Source organism: Melospiza melodia, chromosome 6 (genome assembly GCF_035770615.1).
Source record: "Melospiza melodia melodia isolate bMelMel2 chromosome 6, bMelMel2.pri, whole genome shotgun sequence".
NCBI classification, from domain to species: domain Eukaryota; kingdom Metazoa; phylum Chordata; class Aves; order Passeriformes; family Passerellidae; genus Melospiza; species Melospiza melodia.
In genome coordinates this window covers 73,663,791-73,686,187 of record NC_086199.1, presented here as the reverse complement: position 1 = coordinate 73,686,187, position 22,397 = coordinate 73,663,791, and the positions used below count along the sequence as shown (strand labels likewise).

The following is a 22,397-nucleotide window of genomic DNA, read 5'->3' as shown; positions in this document are numbered from 1 at the left end:
CATTTGTTGCCTCTGTGTGCTGCTGTTTTCCAACACAACTCCTCTGGTACTCAAACCCACCACTTTCCAGTACCCCTGAAATAACCCTGAACCGGGAATGCTTTTCCTTCACTTTCACATGAACTTGTGAAAGGCTTCCAGTGATCTCTGAAGGACTTTGTGATAAAAATGAAGGAAATCTAACGTACTACACGTGGACTCATTCATTTACTGCTCCCCATTTGAAACCTCTTTTGCAGATACTCACTGTGTGAATCAGCACTCCGAGCCATCCCTCAGACACTTCAGCCTTGGTCCTAGGGACTCTGTAGGATTATAATGTCTTCTGGACTAGGTTGTTGGCACCTTCTGTTTGCTGAATAAACTTCAACACACAAAAATTCTTCCCAAAATTTTAACCATCTCTTTTGGTTAATACCAAAGCAAACAGGGAAGATCTTGGGAAGAGGGCACTCCCATCTCTTTCCACTCATCTATTATTCAAACAGATACAAAGGCTACAGAAGCATTTTTCCTTGAACTTTTAATTGAAGTGCTTTAATATAAAAAAACCAGTACATACAAGTTCTAAACTCCTGTTTTCTGCAGTTGTTTACACGTTTTCTAAGTTGCAACAGAATATTAGCTATGTAGGTAGTCAACACTGCTAACAAACTACAGTACAAGTTACTAATAACAGTACAAGATGCTTGGAATACATTCTTGCAAATGTGTATGAATACCAATGAAATCCTGCGAAGTTGAGAGGCATCCAACACCCATTTTCCTCTCCTCTCCTCTCAAACCTCAGTAGGATTTCGCTCACAGGTTTCCTAACCACCAAAACACAGATCCTTGGCTGGTGCAAGCTGTGGTGGCTCCATTGGCATCCGCAGAGCAGTGTGAGTTGCCATGGTTCACTGTGTGCTCAACAGACACCTTCTGGCAGGGTGAAACACCACGCAGGTTTCCATGCATGACAAACTGATGGGCCTTCTTGGTCAGTGCTGGCTTTGCGCATTAAACAATCCGTTTTTTTCCAAGGGTTTCAAGGCTGATCTCTTTCTCCAAGAAGCAATCAGATCAGGATGACTGCAGAATAGTCAGGAGCACCCCAGATTCTCATACTGCTCTAGGTAAAGCTGGGTAAATTTCCCTTTAAAAAAGCCAAGATTTGAAGCCACCCCATCACCTCTCCTCCCCCACAGAAGGCTGGCAAAGCTATCAAGCACTTAAAAAAACTGAATGTAAGACAAGAAGAGCGAAGATCCTCCACACAAGCCATGTTAAAACAAATCTCTACATACAAACATTGTAACGATACAGTCACTTCAGAGTTCCAAAGAAAGGTTCACACTTTACAAAAGAGGAAGAGGGAGGAAAAAGTAACACAGGAAGCTGTCCTTACAATTATGTACTGGTTCCCAAAGCTGTGACCTTAGTCTGTGGCCGCCAAAAGTAAACAAATACCAAGCAAGACAGTGTACACTCCAATGAGGCCTCACAGGGTGTAGCAACAGGAAACCTGGAGGCAGTGTACAAAGCTGAAAAGGAATTTGAAAGAAAGACAGGCATTTTCTCGTATTCTGGTACATAACTAAAGACACAGTGACAAGCACACTACAGAAATGGGTCTTTCCAGCCCCTGAGCCTACCTGCTTGTCACCCAGGATTGGTCACAGAAGGGTTTTTCCTCTGAAATGAGAGTGGTATGTTGGGTTTTTTCGGGCAGGAGCCCTTAATTTTTTCCCCTCACTCAGTTGTTTTGACTTGTCTGTGTACCTGCCATGTGACTAATAGGACATTTGGGTTCATCTGAGACTGCTGGGTTTTTCTTACAGGCATCAATATAAAACCTTGTGGCCCTGAAGACCAACATTTCAATGGCACACTTCAGTCAGCACCCAAAACTCCTCCAGGCTATTCATCAACTGGCATTGCATTATTTTGGTGGGAAGCTAAGGAAGCTGGCAAACCCATGACAAGGTTAGCGTTTCAATTCATCAGCACATTATGAAAAGACTGAGTACCAATGTCTCCAGTTCAGAGTACAGACACAAAATTAAACTTCACTTCTGCTACAGAGGATAAAAGGCTATTTAGAGGATACAGAAGTTGGCATATTGTGGTAAACGTGGTGGTGGGTGGTGGCTCACAGTAAGAATTCTTCGGCTGTATTGCCTTTTCAGTGACTTTTAATTTTCTATTCCTGTTAATTTGTAAGTATAATTTTCTCCAACCACATTTTCTTGACACCACAGTTATTGCATTACAAAAGCCACTACAATGCAATCACTCAACATACACATACATGTTGTATAGATAGGGGTATGTACAGCCAGGAAGTGGGGCAGTTTCCAACCCACAATTTATTGTCTCCACAAGGGCAGGCAGATCCCAGTTAGGTGAGACAGAAGTAAGGCAGAGAATCCTCAAATGTTGAAAAGAAGGCTGTGAGTATATGAGCAGATAGAAACCCCAACACCTAAACAACAAGAATTAATGCTAGTGGAACATCTCCTGCTTTGTAGCTCACTCAGTTGCTCTAAAATGTTGTTCTCACCTCAAATAATTTTAAGATGCAGAATGTGCAGTAAGTGCAAAGAAAGAGGTGTCCTCCCCCGTGAATGCAGGGAGTGGATGTGCTTTCTCAGTATTGCCTAGAGGTTACCCAGTACACCTGCCCTTCCCTAGCCCACTGTCTTTATAACAAGAAGTCTCTTGCTTCAATGCCTAACTGGTAAGGCTAGACTATTTAATTACAAACAAACTTCAAGGTTAATGTATTAGAAGACTGGAAACAGATACTCTGATTCTTTTAAAACGATAATACATTGTACACTTAGTGCTTCTCTGAATGCTTTTTCCACAGAGCAAAGCATCACAATGGCAAGCTTTCCATCAGTTCTGAGCTGGCACAGCCAGTTCTAAGAGTTAAAATCTTCACAGTCTTTGCTTCCCTGCCAAGAATGCTCCCTGCTCCCTGGAGCAAACTGTTTCTGTGATCTATGTGATGAGACTCTTTCTGTGATGTAGACACTTCTGCTCTGGGATCCATAGCAGATCATCAAATGCTCTTATGCTGGCCAGTCATCAGGAGCATTTTTTTGACCACTTTCTGTATTTCTTAAACTATGTGCAATAAAAATACAACTACATACAATGAATTTGAAGGACTCTTTATCCCATAGCCAAATTTATTTATTAGACTGGAAAAGAGCATAGGAAGGTACTCAGCTCCTCAAAAAGTTCTCAGAAATTAGGTCAGGAGCTTCCAATACTGTGGGATGTTTTTTCATCTTTATGCTGAGCCAAGCTTTGGCACATGAATTGTGCATGTCACTGGCCTTGCACTGACAAGGCCTTACACAAAAAAAATGTGATGAAACTTGCTGATTTCATCACTGCAACACTGAGCATCATTCCAGGTAAATAACACTTCAAAGACCAAAAGAACCCTTGGGTACATTTGTCTAACAACCTTGTCTTCAGACCACCCTGGACCTTGAATGACCCATATAAAAGCCCTTAAAATTTTTGCAGAGGGCTTCCAGGACACAATCTGTCAACAGGAGGCAAGCCACAGAAATGGGTGATGCCATGGCTGCACACACTCTATGGTTCTACTGTCTTTGACAGCAAGAAGTAGGATGGGAAGAGTCCAGCTGGTCCCCAGAGCTCAAAGCTAGACATTGTTTAAAATACCTTTTCATTTCCAAAATGAGGAGATGCGATAGCAATTCAATAAGGTACCTCAAATAAAAGCCCTCAAGTTACTTTTTGAAGCCATTTTAAATGATAAACCAGTGCCAGATAAAGGAGTAAAACCCTCAAGCCAGAACCCAGTTCTTGGAGGTTTTGCTCTCAGACTGAATTATTCTTAAAAGGGGGAGTAACCTAAGAGCCTTTATGATCTATTTTTAAATGAGAGGATATTTTTCATTTAAGTGTCTGTAACAGAATAATTTGAAAATAACTGAGGAAACCATGCAATCACAGATGATCTGTGTTCAGTGTGCTCTGTTGAAGCTGCTGTGACTCCACTGCATTAAGAAAAGACATACATTATTCTGTAGCAATTGTCCATGACACTGAGGCTTACAGCATAAATATTGCAATACCTCATCCAGTTTCTGTATGACACACCAAGTTTTATTGCAGTAATGTCTCATAATAGATGAAGGTGCTGCAGGGTCCTGTTTGGCCAATTGCTATAGGACCCTGGAGGGCATTTCATAAGCAGAGAATATCTCCCATGGGAAGGGAGTTAAGATGAGGACTAGATGCCAAGAGAACCAGCTAAAAGCTTCATGTTCCTAGAAAAATATTTTCTGTTCCTCACACCCCCACCTTCTCCCAGCCCCTCCATTAAATGGGAGGTTCGTTTCCTTGCTTGCAGATAGTGCTGGATGCAAGATAATGGAGCATGGCCCTGCCACGCACAGCAGAATGCCTCTAAATCAAGAAGCCAGTGTTCTTTGCCAATGTGACAGATTGAAAAATGCTTCTGGTACTTCCATGAGTGGGTTACTAAGCAACACTTTGGCTTCCAGGGAGTAGCCCTGCTGGATGTGATCTCATGCACCAGCAGCCTGACCACATCCCCAGCTGGAGCACTGGGGAAGGAGGGTGTGTGTGCCAGCAGCAAGGCTGCATGGCTTTGCTGGGCTGTAACACAGGTTCCTTTTGGGTTGAGCTGTAATCACAAAGGAAAAATATCCCAGAGATGACCATGGGCCTACTCATGGGATGACTAAAAGGTAAACACATACTGTCAGGACAAAGTGTTGGGAGAGAAGCAAAGCTTGGAAGAAAACCTTTAAACACTTGTGGCGTATCCTGGGTGGCTGTCTCAGAGCAAATGATGCTGAAGAGGACTGACTCCAGGGAGAGATGCTAAAAATGAGAGGGGCTGGAAAAGATTTCCATGTAAAGAGACAGATCAAAAATGCTAGAACAGATTTAGAAATGAATAAGAAAGGGGAGGGTGGAGCTGGCTGAAGTGAGGTCCCATACAGGTGAGGAAGATAATGTCCTGCTGTCCACTGTTTCCTGATATAGCAGTGAGGAGTTGTTCACAGAAAATCAGAAGGCAGTATACTGAAAACGGGTGAAACAAGCTCAAACTCCATGAAGTTAGAGAGACATTTGCCCTGGTTGCTGACTGCTCCATCATTATCTTTTGCTGAGATTTCTCACTTTCCTTTGGAGCTTGTGACATGGCATCACCAGAGCCAGGTTGAGCCAGAACAGGGCATAAACAGACCAGACTTAGAGACAGAGATAGAAATAACTGTTTTCTTGCATGTGTTGAGTGTGCTCAACTATTAACCGGCCACACACCTTTTCATAAAAACTAAAGTCCAAGACTTAGACTTGGCATATTGAAGGATACCAGGCCAACCATTAAGTCAGGGGATGTTGACTAAGAGCAGCTGAGAATCAGTCCCACATTTTAGAGCATTGGTTCTCTTTAATGTGTTGGTAAGTCATGCTCCAAATACAATTCAGATTAAGTTGTAAGGGATAATGTTTTGCCCTATTTCTTAGAATTCTAAACCTTTCCAAAACAAGTAGGATTTGCTCTTTTCTTCTTCTTCAGTAATGCTTATTATAGGACTCTAGACCTATTCCTAATCAGTGAGCAATGTTTACAGTAAATAACATTAGGATGATACACAAATATATATGTATATATATACATATTTGTATATATAACTTAAAGTCTCCTAATTAAAAATTAATACCATACCATCACACAGCAAGGCTGTGCCAGCGTCACTATTCAGAAATCATTACTTCGGCATTTTAAAAGTGAATTTTCAAGATGATGAGAAAACATCTTGTAAAAGCTTTTATCTGGGAGAAGTGCTATGATGTCACAGATTTATTCTCCTTCTATTTTCCTTTAGAATAATGGGGACAATGTTGTCCCAAATCAAATAAAGGATCAACTGCAAAGATTGTAACTCAATTGTCCTCACCCCCAATTTTAGTTGCTGTGTTTTTCTTTTCAACCACTTCTAGTGGAAAAAAAAAGGTGTATATCAATGGCACATTCAACCTGAAATGGCAGATGAAGAACAGGTGATCCAATAAATTAGCATGTACATAAGCTTCTGGTTCTTAGAAGATCTGACTAAGTCACACAGATGACAATTTACTTAAATACTCTTGAGCTTCTCTTTCTGTCTGCAGTCCAATGAAGTACATTATTTCCAGGCCTATGCCCATCACTGACCCAGGCTGCAGTGCTGGAAGGAAGTCCAAGCAAACAGGAAGACTGTTGATTTCTGCTGCAGCAGAAGAAATGGAAAGCCATCAAGGTAAAGAGTAAATATCTCTCACCTTTTTAAAGGAACATTTTTTGACTGAAAAGTCTTTATGAATTACTGTATGGCCTTAATGCTGAGTTGAGATTAAATAAGCACACAAGCTTGATTCTCTGCAATGATCAAAGGTTTGTTGAACACTTCTAAGGGAGAGATAAAAGCTGATGGTTTGATTTGGACCTGTCTATTTCTGAATTGTTCTAAACCTTTCAAATCAGTTTTACTATACACTGTCTCTGAAATACTGTAAGAAAATGAGAATGAACAAGGAAAGGTACTCTGTAAAGAAGCTCAAAGGGGATGACACTTGGAAATTCCTCAAGCACAGCCTTCCCAAGAGAATGCAGGGGCACATCTCTAGTGTTGCACTCCAGAAGAGCTACAATGGAAGAGTAGGTCAGGTATAACATTCATGTCTTGTTCTTTGTTTTTCACCAGATATTTCCTTTTTCACTGCTGCTCACAAATTCTGCAGTGGGAGTACATTGTGAGCATCCAAATGTGGTCCTGTGTCCAGCAGAAGCACACGTTGAGGCTGGAAACAGATCTGTGCTCCATCAGAGTTCATCGGCAGCAGGGGGTTTGGTCTTCCAGGCAGAAGATCTTGAGAAATGGAAGGGGAGTGCTTATCTTGTAGGCACAAGGGTCCCTGATGAGAATCAGCAGTTCCAAAGTCTTATATGGCAATAGCAGGAGGAATCCTGAACAAAATGCTGGACTGTGCCTTCTCATAGAGAGGTGAGCCATGGCAGCACTTCAGACCACTACAGAAAGGAATGCTGCCACAGCCAGCCAATTCAATCATTCAAGACATGGAAAGGAGATGAACATGAAATGAATGTGTCATCCTTTATCAGTCTTTCCAAATACAAAGAATAAAACCTGCCCTTCTTTCTACCTAGCTTCTGAAAGAGGAAGAGATGAAATATTTCCAGAGTCACCATGGAGGTGCAACCTATAGTTTGTTGCAATGAATTGTATCAGATGGATAACTAGATTGACGGGAGTCTGAAAGAAAATATCAATACCTGAAAAATCAGCAATTTTCCAGCATGAAGTGTTTTATTTTTAACTTCATGCACACAAAGGGCAGTAAGCTGATCTGAAAATAGTAATTTTTCTCATTTCAAAACATCAGTAACAACATATATTCTAAATGCACTACTGTAATAATACTTTACACTTTCACCCAACATGGCAGAAATACACAACAAATATTAATAAACTGTTGGCCTGATTCCCCAGCTGCTAAATGCCTGGCATTCTCACTGGCATACAATAAAAGGGTAAAACCTAAAACCCCTTCTGTCCCCTGGAGGCACTTGCTGTTCTTTACCTTCCCCTTTGCCCTCAGTTAAGTGCCTCAATGCCCAGCGGTGGAGGAATGTCCGAACACCCCAGTGGTGGAGAGACAGGGGAGGGATGCACCTCTCCTCTACCCTGTGCTAAGGCTTGGCCATCAGGACAGCAAAACTGTGCTTGCACAGCCTGCACCCCTGCCTCCTTCAGGACAGCCACTGACCCCAGGGGCCCAGGACCCTGCCTGGGAGCGTCAGTCACTCCCACCCCTGGCTGCAGGGCAGTGAGACCTTGTGCCCCAGGCAGCACTGCCAGAGACAGAGCTGGGACAGTGCCAGCACTCTGCAAAGCTGCTCCCACCAGCGGGGACATGACGCTTTGGCCCTGGAGGACGGCACAGGCACCGGTAGGACAGGGACATTGCCTGAGCCTACAGAGCCAGGGCAACACAATGGGGAGTGGGCTGGGCAGCTACACTTTTAAATCAGTCCCCTTCAAACCACAGACACCCCCCTCCTCTCCCTGCCCCTCCAGCAAACCTGAGTTTATCTTACATAAACCAGACCAGGTATGGTGCCTGCCCTGAAAAGCCATTTAACTACTGCTGTGGCTGGAGGTCATTGCTGGTAATTGTATCACCAGCAAAGATGGAATTGGCTGCCTGCCAGTCACAATTCCTGCCCTCTTTTACCAGAGGGGAGGCACAGCGCAGCAACTAAACTTTTTTGTTCCTTCTGCAGGGTCTTGGATCTTTCACATCCACCTCCTGCCTTGTCACCTGTTCCTATCTCCCAGGAAGCATCACGGGCCTGTGGCTGGCAGAAATAAATGGTGTAAGGAACAGCCCAGAAGAGCTGGCTCTTCTTTTTCTGCCACAGCCTGAGTGTGCAGCTCTGTGGCAAATAGCAGCACTTAAGGCTTGTACACTGCTTGTGGGCTCCAAATGCTTTGCAGGAGCAGCCAAGGATTGCTATCCTGCCTTTTCTCCAGAAGCGAGGCACAGATTTGGGCACCTGCCCACAGCGGTGCCACAATCCTTGTTGTAAGTGGCAGTAAGCCCTGTGCTTTATAACTCCCGATGGGCGGGGTGTGGGCAATGTCCCACCCCGGGCTGGCTCAGAGCAGCTCTGAGTGCCCCTGGGATGGGCACAGCCCCCACAGCCCTGCAGGACAGGCTGTCCCCATCCGGCTCAGCGCTGGGAATGAGCTCCAGGTGTGCTCAGTCCGTGAGCATCCCTGCCAGCTTGGCTGGGGGCTCCTCCTGCAGACCCCCTGATTTGGGGCACTGGGGCAGCCCCCCCTGCTCCTGCCTGGCAGCCCTGGTCACCCTGCTCAGCTGCACACTCCCCTCCTCCTGTCATGTAAAAGTGGGAGATGGTAAGATCATAATGAACCCAGAACTGGTTAGGGAAGGGCTTTCCTGACCTGTCTGCCTGCTCCTCTCCACAGAACTTATTTTCCAAAAATTATGGAACTGGACAACTGTTAAAATGTCAGGTGACCTCCTCGTGATCATCCCAAACCTCCCATAACAACATTGAAAAGAAAATCTATCTTTTACTCATGTCCTCCATAAGATCTGCACTTTCATCCCTCACAGACTGGTGCTAGATTTTTCCCAATATAAATTATATTAACTTTAAAATTTAAATATTGAAATTATTTTTTTCTAAAAAGATTGAAACAATAATTTTCAACTCTTTTGATTGTTCCCCCTTAGTTTTTGTATTAAATAATTTGCCAGATTGGACTTTGATATATGAATAATCATGGTTCTCTCAAAAGCACATTTTTTAAAAATAAATTCATTCCACACAGAAAAAAATCATGTCCAGCTCTACCTGGAATTTTCTTGCCCAGAATGCACAGTATCCTTCTAGCAGTGACAAGCTTAATTAAAATTCCTTTCTACCCCCATCCACTCCTCACCTCCCAAATGACCCCTGTCAAAACACATGCTGAAGGTGTAAAGAAAATGCTACAGCCCCATAACACTGCATGGTGCGGGAGAATCTTCCTTTGGGGCAGAATTGACCAAATTCCTTTCAAAGAGAGATGAAAAATCATGATTTCAAAGTTATTTAGAGTAACATTTGCTTCAAAAGAACACACTCAATGGTGGCTTTCTTAGCTCAAGAGCTGGTCTGAGGTACATTTACAGAATGTAAACTCTGCACTGTAAACTTGATGCAACAACACAGCTATGGAAGCACAGTTTGGGGGCAGATTAGGACCCATCTCATGTTTCTCAAAGGCATTGCCTTTTCCAAGCTATGGGGGAGGCTCTGTGCTGGCAACACGAGTTCACTTCCTCAGTGGCACCATTTGCATGCCCCTGTTCAGCACCATCTCTCCACCCCTCTGGTTTCTGAGTCTGCCCCTGCAGGTGCTGCCCTCCCCAGCCAGTCTTCCCACAATGGACAGAAAACTGGGCAGAGCAGCACACAAATGTGATGGAGGGAGAGCCAGAGGCAAGCCATGGTTCCACACAATACAGTCTGAATTGTTCAGTCTCTGGAACAGCCCGAGGTAGCCAATACCAAAATAGATGCCATTGTGGGCATGAAGGAAGTAATGTACAATTTACTGCATTAATAAAGATGATTTTCTCTAACTGACCTTTTTAGTTTATCCAAAAGGAGTCAAAAGTACAAGGACCAAGTGCATGTGTTTAACTAACATACTTTGAGGCCATTATGCAGACACGCTTGTATTTAAATACATCCTCTCCCACAGTAAACATCTGTTTTTATAATAAGGCCAGGAAGAACAATTACATCATCCAGCCTCACTTCCTTTGTAACATAAACCTTTTTCAGTCAGACATTCCTGTGATTAAATAAGATTGTATTCAACTAAAATACATCTAGGAATCTGTCCATTCTTGATTTGAAGTCTTCAAGGCATGCAGGATCTACCATCTTCTGGTAGTTTGCCCTGATTTGTGCTAAAATATTAATTGCCTTGCTTACACAGAGGAGTTTTGAAAAAACACTAGAGTCTGTTCACCTCAGGGACTGCCAACAAACTTGCATATCCTGCCATAGCAAGAGAGAGAGCAGCACACTGAGCCAGAGCCCTCACACTGTTTAGTGGCCAGACCAGATCAGTGACAGGATTTGCCTGACAGCAGATGGTGTTGCCCAAGTCACACATCCCAGCAGTCCTGCAGGAGACTATCCCCAGTGGGGCAGCAGGTGACAGGGAATCGCTTATCAGACTTTCTAAACTCCTCTTCCTCACCCCCATGGTAGTACCACAACCTCTTCTCAGCAAAGCTGGTGCATTTTTCACCTGGGAGGTCAGTCAGTATTTCTAACGTGCACCAACACACATGGCTCTGAATGCATGGTAAATATGCCACTGAGAGGTCCATTCCAGCCCCTTATCTTGGACTCAGCTAGCAAAGAAGGGAGGCTGTAGCTGGAGGAAGTTCTCCACATGGGAGAGCTTGTATCTAATCTGCTGCCAAAGTTACCTGGAGCTACCCGGCTACACAGCACACAGCATAAAGCTGGAGAGATGAAACACAGCTGGTCCACGGTGGGCAAGCACCCTGTCACACTGATCTCAGGTGGCAAACAGTGCTTTGGCATTGAAGATCCAGCAATCTGTCCTTCTGTCATACTTCATTCTGATGAAACCTCAGCATGGCCACGGCGGAGTATTTCTGAACATGAAAGATATTGTTGGCTGCAGAACAGTTGTGGGAGGAAAAAACAGCTCTGGATCAAAACCACAAAATAGGAAAGCAGGTCTGCACAGAGAGCACAGATCCGAGAGCACAGCTCCTTTAGCAATGTCTCTGTCACAGGAATGGAGACCACTGAAATTCTGCACCAGCTGGTTCCACCAACCAGGCTACCTGAGACTTTCATGATGAGCCAGCAGTGTCTGCTAAACACACAGGCCAAAACAACATGCATGTCCTCTCTGTTTAGGAATGCAGACATTGTCCTACTCCTCCATGGTCAGAGTAAACATCAGGACACTGGGAGGTGATAGAGATTTTTATGATGGAAGTCTCTAGGTCCTGGTAGCTGAGGACCAGCCAAAATGCTAACCCACATCTGCTGATCCCACCAGCAGCACCACCACAGAAGTTTCCTGCAGCACACACACTTCTCATTTCCAGTCACTCTTCCCAAAACACCCATTTCCTGTAACAGAGCCCAGTGGTGTCTCTGGTGAATACACACTTGCACTCCTAGCCACAACAGCAACAGGATTTTGTATCAGACAGAACCATGTGATGGTCCCAAAATGCCAGATCAGCAGGGTTCAACCACACCAACAGATGGGTGTAAATGCAAATGCAGATCAGCTGTGTCCTCCAAGTGCTCCCCAGGGCCAGGGCAGTTCCAGACTGGGAGGAAGATGCTTTATTTTACATTTGCTCAAGGGTCTTGTCCCAATAGGTATCAGACACCTGATGCAAGTGCACAGGCTTCCACTTTGCTCTCTCCAGACTTGATGCTCAAATTTTTTTGTGTTCTTAGCTCATTGAAGGGTTGTCACATGGAAAGCACAAGATATTGAATGAATTTTACAGGTAGCCAGTGCAGCTGCTCCAGGAGAGATTTGGTCCAATACAATTAGGATAAATACTTTCTACATTTTTTTTTCTAACAGGTTAAAATACTTCTGCTGCAGCCTGAGAAGAGGCTGCAACAGTAGGTGGGAGAATCCAGTAGCTGACACAGCTACCTTTGGTGTGTAAGCTGAACAAAAGGGGAAGAAACTATCTAAATAATGAGGAAAAGTGCACTAGGTCAGTATAGCTCATCTTAACGAAGTGTAATTAGCAGGAGAAGGAAGAAAAAATAGCTCACCAATATTGTTTCACAATGTCTTTCAAGTGTTTGGGGACATTTCGTTTTGCAGAAGAGTTTCAAGCAATATAAACATGCCAAATATAATCTTCAGTATCCTTACCTACTTGTACCAGCAACATGAGTCACATGCTGCTCTCATAAATTTATATTATAAACCCACTTAAATCTATGCATAGAAAGTGATATACATCATACCCAAAAATTGGTTATTCTGGGCTACTTGGCAGTTCAGGGAGTGGTAGGTTTTTAACCTTAAAAATGTATTTTGTAGAAAATATTTGATGTACTTATTCTCCTAGTAATGTCTTAAATTATTCAAAGAGATTCAACTGCAATAATTTTTTTTTCAATGGAATTTTTTTTTCAATGGATGGTCTCTCTTAAAGTTTCTTCATTTCCCTAGTAAAGCTTTGTTGAAATAAAGTGGAACTATTCCTATTTAAATTTTTTTATCATTATGAAAATTCTTCTTTTCATGCTAGGTTCAGCAAAAGATTCTTTTCTTTAGAGCTAGGGAAGGTTTTTAAACAAAATATGTCATTGGCCAAAGATGCAGTTGTAGAGAATTTGGGGGAAAATTATTGGGAAATTTAGTTAGATCTCGATAATTACTTTGACAAAAAACAGTAACGCTTTGGAAATGCTGGAAGCCCGGATTAGGCAATGCCCAGAAAATTCAGCTTTCAGTTGCAGAACATTTTTGTTTAGAAATTTCAAAAAATTAATCAAAGAGCTTCATTTGACCTTAAGCCAAAATTGTTCCTTTTTGCAACTTACGTTAGATTGCTTGGAAAGTTGAAAATTTTTATTTTCTATGATCAGCTTAAGATGACAATTTTTCTTTTGTCCAATTTTCTGAGCTAAACAGAAAGTCAGTTGCATACACATAAGATTTTTCATTCAGAATTTTCTGAACAAAAAGAAATTGTCAGGAAGGTATTGCTGGCATTGCAGTGGGACAGTATGCCTGAATACACTGAACACCAAAGGCTTTTCTAACCATTTGAGTGTGTACATACCAGTACTGCTCTTTCTTACGCTTAAAACAGATTCGTAATGATCTGCCAGATCAGGACATTTGATTCAATGGAGAAAGTGTCACCCCAAAAAGTTTTGATCAGTGCTTCTCTTAGTGACAATGTGCTGTTCATGAACTGGGAAATACTGAACTAAACGCAATTCTCAGAGCACCCCTCTTAAGCACCCATGAATCTACAGAGTGGTTACAGTAAAGAGATTTCCAGTCAAGCCTTTGAAGAGAAACACCTGGTGCTGCTCCCAGCTGAAGTACTCACCAATAATTCCTTGGGAAATATTACTACTTTTTCATTTAAAAAAAGACTAAACGGAAAGCACAAGGCCACACAAAATTGACTTCTCCGTGTTGGTACAACAACCCTCCCCCTTCCATGACGCATGTGAGCCTGTTAATGGCAAGCAGCAACCATGCACAGCAGTGAAGAGATTTCATCCAGATCATTGGGAAAGTACACAGTCCTAGCAGAGCCCAGGAGGTCTGGCTTAGTGACAGTGAATTCCACAGATACCTCTTCCTGTATTTGAGTGTCCGTTCGTTTGGATGTGGGTCGTGTCTTTGTGTTCTGGGTGGGAATTGTGTGCTGGTATGGCAACACCAGGAGCAAGGTGTTTCTTGACTGCTGGAGCTCCTCAGGCCTGGTAGCCAAAAGCTGATGCTCTCTCTCTGAGCAGCTCCTGGCACAAATGACAACTCCAGCTCCCTGCAAATGAAGAAATCCTTCTTATAGGATTGATAGGAAATCAAGGCTCTCAGAGTTTATGTCAAGATTGCGTTAAATAATATATGAGATATTCCTAATATTGGAGTTGCCTGTACTTTTGTGAAGCAGACTCTGCTGCCCTTGCCTTTGCATCCATAGGCTTTCTACATGAGCTGCAATGCTGCTGGGGTGTGCATTGCCATGAGGTGTTTTATATTTTCACACTTCCAATAAACCACTTCCCAGTGGAAACCTTTAGATAATTATTAGCTGCATTTCAAGATTTTCCCCTCCTGATTTAGCTTCCTTTTTACCAAAGGTACAAACATTAGCTCCTGAGTGCACGATTAATTTGTAATTATTCTTGTTCTTCCCCTCATGTAAACCACAGTCACTCACACTCACAAGCCTCCAATTCTACTGCTCTCAGGATTTTAGTCAGAGAACCTCTAGTGGTAAGACACTGGTTCCTCTGCTCCACAGCCAAGTGACAAACTCCAACCAGTCATAGCATAGTCCAATTGAACCCCCTGCAGTGGTTATAACTACATACTAAATATAATACAGACCACCAAACCCTCAGCCTGCCAAAACAGAAGCATGTCATAGAGAAAGGAAGGTAATTCCCTTTAATCCAGTCTCCTGCCAACAGGCTCTCAGATGTTCCAGAGAGGACCTCCCTGCATGAGGCTCTCTCTCCAGGACTTTGACTTCTTAAGAAATCCAAACTCACATTTCACAAGCGCTCAATTCAGCTGACCAAACTGAGGTGACCAGTGACATGTGGGACATCCATGACCCACAAAAGAGCCATGGTACCCATGGGTACCCACCAAAGGTTCCCATGACCCACAAAAGAGCCATGTTCTGGAAGAGGAGGAGACCAGGCAAGACTGAATAGGATATCACAGATCACACTAGCACTTCACATCTATTAATTTTGTTTCTTTTCAGTGCTACCTCCCTTTGCTTCACTACTGTTTCCTTAACCCTGCATGGTTCAAAACACCTTTCTGAAATTTTTCCCTTCTCCACAAAGACTTGATTGTTATTTTCAAAGCAGACTTCAGTCATATGTTACCTTCTGGGGGCTCAAAGACTGGTGGATTCAAGCAATACATGTGATAGCCACGGTCACAGTCATCACAGAAGAGCAGCTGGTCCTGAGGCAGGTTTGTTGGAGAGACAGTAGGGAAACAGGGAGAGAAGGAGAGAAAAAGAGAGAAATTATGTAAATTAGTCTCTTGCCAAGATGAAAACTTAAGTAGGGTAACCAGCAATGTTCAGCTGGGAATGCAGATCTGCAACAACAGAGACTAAGGGACTGCTGGGAATGTAAAGGCTACAAGCATCACATTTGTCCATCCATGATTAGCCACCATATTCCTGAGAGGCTGCAGAAAGCCTCTCTCAGCACAAGACAGCTCAGTTTCTAAGTAGAAAATCACTATGAGAAGTGGAGGAGTTCCAGTCCTAGATGGCCTCATAATGCAGGAGTAAAAGCTGCTATGCCGGGGATATGCTGTACTGAGGAGAGGGCAGGCTTTGCTGGGCTCCAGTGTCACCATGTGCTGATCTCATTCCTTCAGAGGAAACCTTTGACTTAGACAGTTTTCAAAAACTCAGCTGAGTAAAATTTTTGTGAAACAGATGGAAATTACATGACCCCACCATGTGCTCTGCAGCTCTTTCATATATTTGGGGTGAAAAAAGCTGCTCTGAAGTATCCTGTGATTCCTAAGCTCCCCAGATTCTGATTTTTTTATGTTAAAGCAAAAACAAAATTTCAGGCTTAAAATTTATTCTGCTGTAGGGAATATAGTGTTAGCTAATCACCTCCAAAGTTCTCCAGCCACTGTCAATTTTCCAAGGTTCTCATGGGCTGCCAAGGACCCTTAGCATCAGATTTTAACTGCAAACCCTGCAGGGAGGACACTGCTCAGCTGCAGGCTCTGGAAATCACTGGAATTGGTGATTAGGTGAGGCTTAGCCATCCTACTTCAAATGGTTTCATGTTTCCCAAGTCTTGTAATTAAGTTTAAAAAATCATACCAAGAAAGTAAAGAAAATCAGGGACAGAAGGAGCATACTTGCCTCTCTTGGGTTATCATTTATTCACATCTGCTTCTGACTATCATGCTGAAAGCTCCCTGCAACATAAATTCATGGCCCCCAGCTAATTTCCATTGAATAAATACACAAACCACAAGTATTAGCATCTTAAGTGGTCCTATATGATACCTGTGGTAATTTCAGCAGAGACCCGTGGCTGAATGGGGACACTGGGGAGAATCCCTGTGCTCAGGGGTGGCTCCTCCTTGGAGATGCATGGAAGCAGCAGTGAAACAATGACCACACCAGTGCCACATGCTTCTCAAGGGTGGGCATGGCAGCGGCTTGCAGTGATGCTTATTTGCATGAAAAGGTAAATGGACTCACGTCGTTCTCTGAGGTCCCACAAAGGCTGCAGGATTTGCACTCAATGCATTGCCACTGATAGGTTTTTACAGCCTCAGTCATGTTTGTGGTGAACTGCAGGCAGGTCGGGTGTCCTGAGGAAGATCGGAAACAATGGTCATCGTTAAGGCTCACTTATTGCTTGTTAATTAACCAGCATTAAATTTGGGAACAAAACACACACGGACATGGACTGATCACAACATGGGCTGCAACTAACAGATACCAAAGAGGAAAGCAGGCATTAACCCTTTCGCTGCCGGGCACAAGAGAAAATCAGAGTTATTTCCACCCCATTGGCAAAGCAGTTTTATTCAGAGCTCTTAAAAATGGTTTGGCTTTGAGTTGTTTTATTTTTTTTTTTGTTGGGATGTTTATTTTTTTAAGAAAATAAGAAAAAGGATGAAATCAGAAACAAACCCAATTTCAGAGAGAGACCATCTGTCTTAATAGAAATTGGACTACAGTTTCAATTAGTGCTGTTTCGACCGGAACGAAGGACCTGGTGGAAATGAGGTTATTCTCCATTTCACAGCTTCCTTTCCTGGTGTCCAAATGGGTGAAGCAATTCTGTAGACTTTGCTTAAATGGAAGCAGTAGCGTACAGAGAAGATGCAAGACTTCTTTTATTTTTTTTAAGAGCTCTGCCACTAAAGTTGGTTGGCACAGAAGAAACCAAATTGCACAGCTAACCTTCCAGGATCAAAACAGGAAACCGAAAGGAAAAAAAATCCCAAGCCAATTCCCACAATGAACTAAATGAAAGGAATAAAGAAGGGAAAGCTAGCAGAACAGTCACATCTAATTGGGAAGGACAAATTGCCAGAGTTACAACCCCCGCCCCTACATGCGTGTCGACTTCAGCTTTGCAAAACAGCGGTACCACAGTAGCAGGGTCAGCAATGGGCTTTCTGGAGGGGAAAATACAAACAAACAAACAAACCAAAGGTAGGATGAGTGTTCCTTCTGCAAAACAAAACAAGACAAATACACCGCTGAAATAAAGTACTGTACTCCCAAACCACCCTTACCTGGCTGAAATATTGTCTAAGTCTCCTGCAAAAAGCTCCTGCCTGCCTTCTTGGAAAGCCCCATATTTAGAATCCTTCTCTGACACACTTAAACATTAACACTGTGCATGGTCAGAGCAGGGAGAGTCAATTGCTCATCTGTAGAAAGACTAGGAACATGGGTATGCACATCTTGCACTGCCGCCTGCTTCTTCTAGAAACTGGCACCATAAGTTGTGGGGGGGTTTTCAGCTCTACCCAATCTGCTGTTCTTAGACTACAACCAATGGAGTGGAAAAAATCTCTTCCACTTCCACCAGCCTAAGTGCCTTTTTAAGAGACAAGAAAGAAAGGCTGTTTCTCCAATAAGAAAAAAAAGGCATGTCTATGGTAGATGTGGGCACAGATGTGTCATCTTCATTACCAGACCTATCAGTAATATTTTGCTGCATCATCACAGTGCCCATCACCACCCTACAAAAACTTTCTGTATTTTCCAGCTAGTGAAGCAAAGAGTTGCTGAGAATTGCTGGATAAGGCAGTACTGCTGTAGGGGATATATTTCTTTTGTGTGTCCATTATACCACCAAATGCTGTAATAAGAATTTTTGTTCTCCAGTTATATTTGTATGGTTGTGCTACAACAACTAAACCTGTCCAGCAAAGAAACGTATATGCATAATTATTAAAGAAATTGAATAGAAAATAAAGGAGATATTTCGAGAAGGAGAGATCCATGAAATGCTCATATCACTCTTAAGCCTTTGAATAAAGAAACATCTTGACAATACTGATGGGCTCAGATGGTCTAAGAAGATCACGGGGTTTGGAGCCCTTGAAATGTCAGCACAAAACAAGTGACAGTTTTTACTGAGATTTACAGTGGATCAACTAAAGTTCTGGGGGCCTTGAGACTGCAACTAAGCAAAAGGAGATGTGACAAGATGCCTTTTCTTACTTGAGAGGACCACATATACTTTCTGATACTACCAAACTAGCAGAACCTGACATGACATTGAAATGTTTCTCCAGATCTGATTTACATTGAATGCAAACCTTATTTCAACACCAGTAAATAGAACAAATGTGCCATGCTACACATCAGGGAGAAATGCATCCCAACAGCAGAGAGTTGCTTCCAGAAACGTTGCACAGTGCTGGAATATATCACAGAAAACAACTCATATGGGGAGGTGAATTAATCAGACTTAAATAGCTTCAGTCACGTTTGAAAAGAAACAAAAGAATGGAATCAAACTTACAGAAATAAATCCCAGCTAAATGCATGCACATCCTCACATGCTCACTTGCCTGTGCGCACACATCGCTCATTGCAGAGTCCAGCTGAGGACCCTCCCTTTCTAACACAACATGAGGGTCAGGTCCTGTTCACTGCTTTATCTCTGTCCCTTTATAGCCATTCCTGCTCTCTTCCAGTTATCAGTCTTGCCTGTTTTGTTCCTCATTTAGCTCAAAAACACCTCTGCAGGTCTCCACTGTGGCATCTCACATCAGTGGTGCTTCATCCTTGAAGTGAAACATCCTGCCTATATTACAGAGCACTTCTTAAGAACCACACCTACCACAAGCCTAAAAGAAATGGGCTCTTGTGGGAGTATTCCTTAGAAAAATTAGGAATAGAGCGAGGGCCACAGTGATTTCTTTCTAGTAGCAAAGCAGAAGTATTTTGCAAGAACATACCAATTCATTCACTCCATTAGGCTCTCTCTCCAAGTACTGTGACTGCAAGAGTTGAGTCTGCATAGCTGCAGGTTGCTCTCTGTTAGCCCAGGGCTTATACCACGTGTAAGGCAAAAAGAATGCCTTTCTTCAGCCTCTAAGTCAGATGCTCTTTCAAATTAAGCAACATTCCTTTTGGTACCATGATCCCAGCTTAATGTCATTGGAAAGACTATTTTTACTTATGCTATCAGCATAGTGAGGCACTGTAGTATATGGCAAGCAGACCACTAGATACTCAAAATATTAAAATTCTTTTTCCTTTCCTCCCTGGTTTCTCCTTCTTCATGATCTCTTTCTTTTCCTGCCACTTTTGTTCAAAACCTAGTGTTTTACATGCTATGAGAAAATTCACACATTCAAGACTTCCTGAGGCAATGTTAGTGAACACCATCCCTGCTCCATATCACAGAACTTCTCAGCATTCCTTCTGTGTCAGAATACCTGAAGACAAAGTCCTGTAGCTGCATGTGGCAAGCTACTACAGGTAGATTCAAATTCCCTTTCTTTTTTCCTTAAAAATAAAAAGGCTAATTCCAGCCACAATTATCTTTTACACACAAGGCAGTCCAAAATGTGATTCAAGTTATGGACACCGCGGTAGCACCCAAGCCAGAGAGCTGACAGTCTTCTTGCTCTGTGTTTAAGATGGAGAAGCAGGCTTATTTCACCTAATTGTGTGATGAACAGCGTTTGCTGTGGCCAAGGTGTGCAGCAGAGTCTGCAGCTGAAAGCCAGTTAATAATTCAGGTGATGGCTCCACCCTGGCAAACCCTGGATCACTCTCACAAGTCTGTATCAGCTCTGCAGATCTAATTGGGGGAGGAAGTAACACATATTTATGGTGTCACCGAAGTCAATAGACAGACCTCTAAAATACACCCTGGGAGCAGTTCTGTTGAAGGAGAAGGCAATATGTTAACACTGACAGTTTCTAATCTACCATAACTATTGTCTACCTAAACTTTTGCTATGTTGCAATAGCTATAAACAACTGACACAGACAATAAAACTTGAAGTGAGGTTTTCAACAGCTCATCCCTTTGTCTTAAAACAGTATTTTAAAGTGTAGATCAGGTTTGAAAGCTCTCTCATCTTTGTCAAAACTCTCCTCTGGATGTGAACTTTAAGACTGAGACCATATTTTATAGTGACATCAGTGTTTCACATGCCACTGGCTTTAATTGTACATTATGTCCACCAGACATCTGGTCAGAAGAGCGGGGAGGTGAGCACATTCAGAGACCATTTCTTGTATCCTGCACCTGCTGCACAATTGCAGGCGGATGGGAAGGATAATTTTAACATAAATACCCTAAAAATATCCAAAAATCTCTCCTACTTACACTGGCTGTATAACACTAAAGACCAAAACTGACATTAAAGGGCAGGAGCAATCTGCTGCTTCCAGTCGCTCTGTGACCAGTGAAGGCCTTAGAATGGCTCATTAGTGCTTTTTCAATAATGGATTCTGCATTGCAAGATTAATTGCAGCCATGTGCTCTGTCACACCCGCCACAGACTATTTAAGTTAACAATCCAATCAATAACCTTTTTCAAACAAAGGCAGAGATTATCTTGAGGGGGGAAAAAAGCAAATACTCTTTTTAAAAAACAAATGTGAAATTATTTATACAGAATAAAAGGAATGTTTACCCAGTTTCCAATTCTTTCCATTATCTTCACAGTGTAGTGGTGGGCTTTTTAATCAATAGCCTGTGATGAAAACTCACAGGCCTCCTGGCTATATTGCATCAGATTTATTCCATAAACTTTCAGGTCTTTAAACAACTATAAATACATATTACAGATATAATGGCCTATGTCACAGGAGCCCCATCCAAATAATGGAAGTTTACATGCAAAGAAAATGCAAAATTTCCTCCTGCTAAGATTGAATAAGGTCTCTTGTGGCCACTGCCATAATTTGACAGAATTATTACCATTACCTGTACAAAAGAAGGGAAACTTTTAGATCTAATAAGTGATATAATTTTATGGTTATAATTTAAAAAGGTATCCTTCATTTGTCTGTCTAAGAAGATAGACACAGATCTGTGCTTATAGATACACAGTGTCAACAACAGCTGGATTAAAAAAGGTCCTTAAAAATTCAGACTATCCAGGAACGCTGAAGAACTTGGCTCTGCCAGAATCCCAGGGCTAAAGAAGCTGCAACTCTCACAAAAAGACCAAACATTCCTAAGGGATGAGACTGGGGAGCTCTTGGCATTTCCTGGCCCTTCCCATCTTGCACTGTGAAGGTGTTACAGTCTAGAGACCTATGCTTGCCTGCTCAAATGGAGGGACTCATGAACAGAAGCCTTCAAAAGTGTTCATGGGGTGAGGAGCCAAGGCACCACCTGCCACACTGTCTCTATGACATGGAGAAGCAGGAGTATTTCATTATAGAAAAATAAAACAGCTTTCCTGGCAGCCAAGACAGGGGTAGATGTTGGAGGCTGCAGGTGAAGAGCTCTTGTCTCACCCCCTTCTTAAGAAAAACATACAAACAAACAAAAGAAAGTCTCACAGGCACCACATTGGGGTCTATTATTATCAGACAGGACAAGAAATATCACCACTGTGAATTTCTGTGTCCTGGCTGAAGTGAGAAAACCTAGCTGTTTCTCCCAGTGTGTTCCAGCACTGCCAACTCTGCTAAAGGAGTGAGTCCAAAAAGACTCAGTGGTTTCACTGAAGAGTCTGGTCGGTCTGATTTGATCAGAGACCAACTCTCCTCTATTCTAATATGTCACAACGTGCCAGTAATTGTGGAAGAATTAATGCCTTTAATAATTGATGGATCTCTGAAACCACTCAGCTGTAGAAGAGCTTACAGTTCCTATTATTTCATTTTCTGGCCCTACAGTTGTTCTGGCCAGCATGGACAGAACTGAGTCCACAAAAAGAGAAGGGGCACTCTGCTGCATTAGCAGCAGGACTGGCAGCCAGCTGCACTCTGGGGGTGGTGGTTTGCTTCTCAGTACTGCCAGTTCCAGAGGA

At 42.7% G+C, this 22,397-nt stretch overlaps 1 protein-coding gene across 4 annotated transcripts in view; it reads right to left on the bottom strand.

Annotated features, from left to right (window-relative positions):
• Positions 1-506: 506 nt before the first annotated feature.
• Positions 507-22,397, bottom strand: part of DPF3 (double PHD fingers 3) — a 167,800-nt gene continuing 145,909 nt past the window's right edge. For 3 of the 4 annotated variants that reach the window (XM_063159178.1, XM_063159181.1, XM_063159182.1), the window contains 3 exons: positions 16,624-16,736; positions 15,266-15,347; positions 507-14,184 (listed from right to left, as the gene is read on the bottom strand). In XM_063159178.1, the coding sequence (XP_063015248.1) occupies positions 14,114-14,184; positions 15,266-15,347; positions 16,624-16,736 (266 nt within the window). In that variant the 3' untranslated portion in view covers positions 507-14,113. Of the gene's footprint in view, positions 14,185-15,265; positions 15,348-16,623; positions 16,737-22,397 lie in introns of those variants that run through there. The other variant, XR_010028092.1, reaches the window with a different exon arrangement.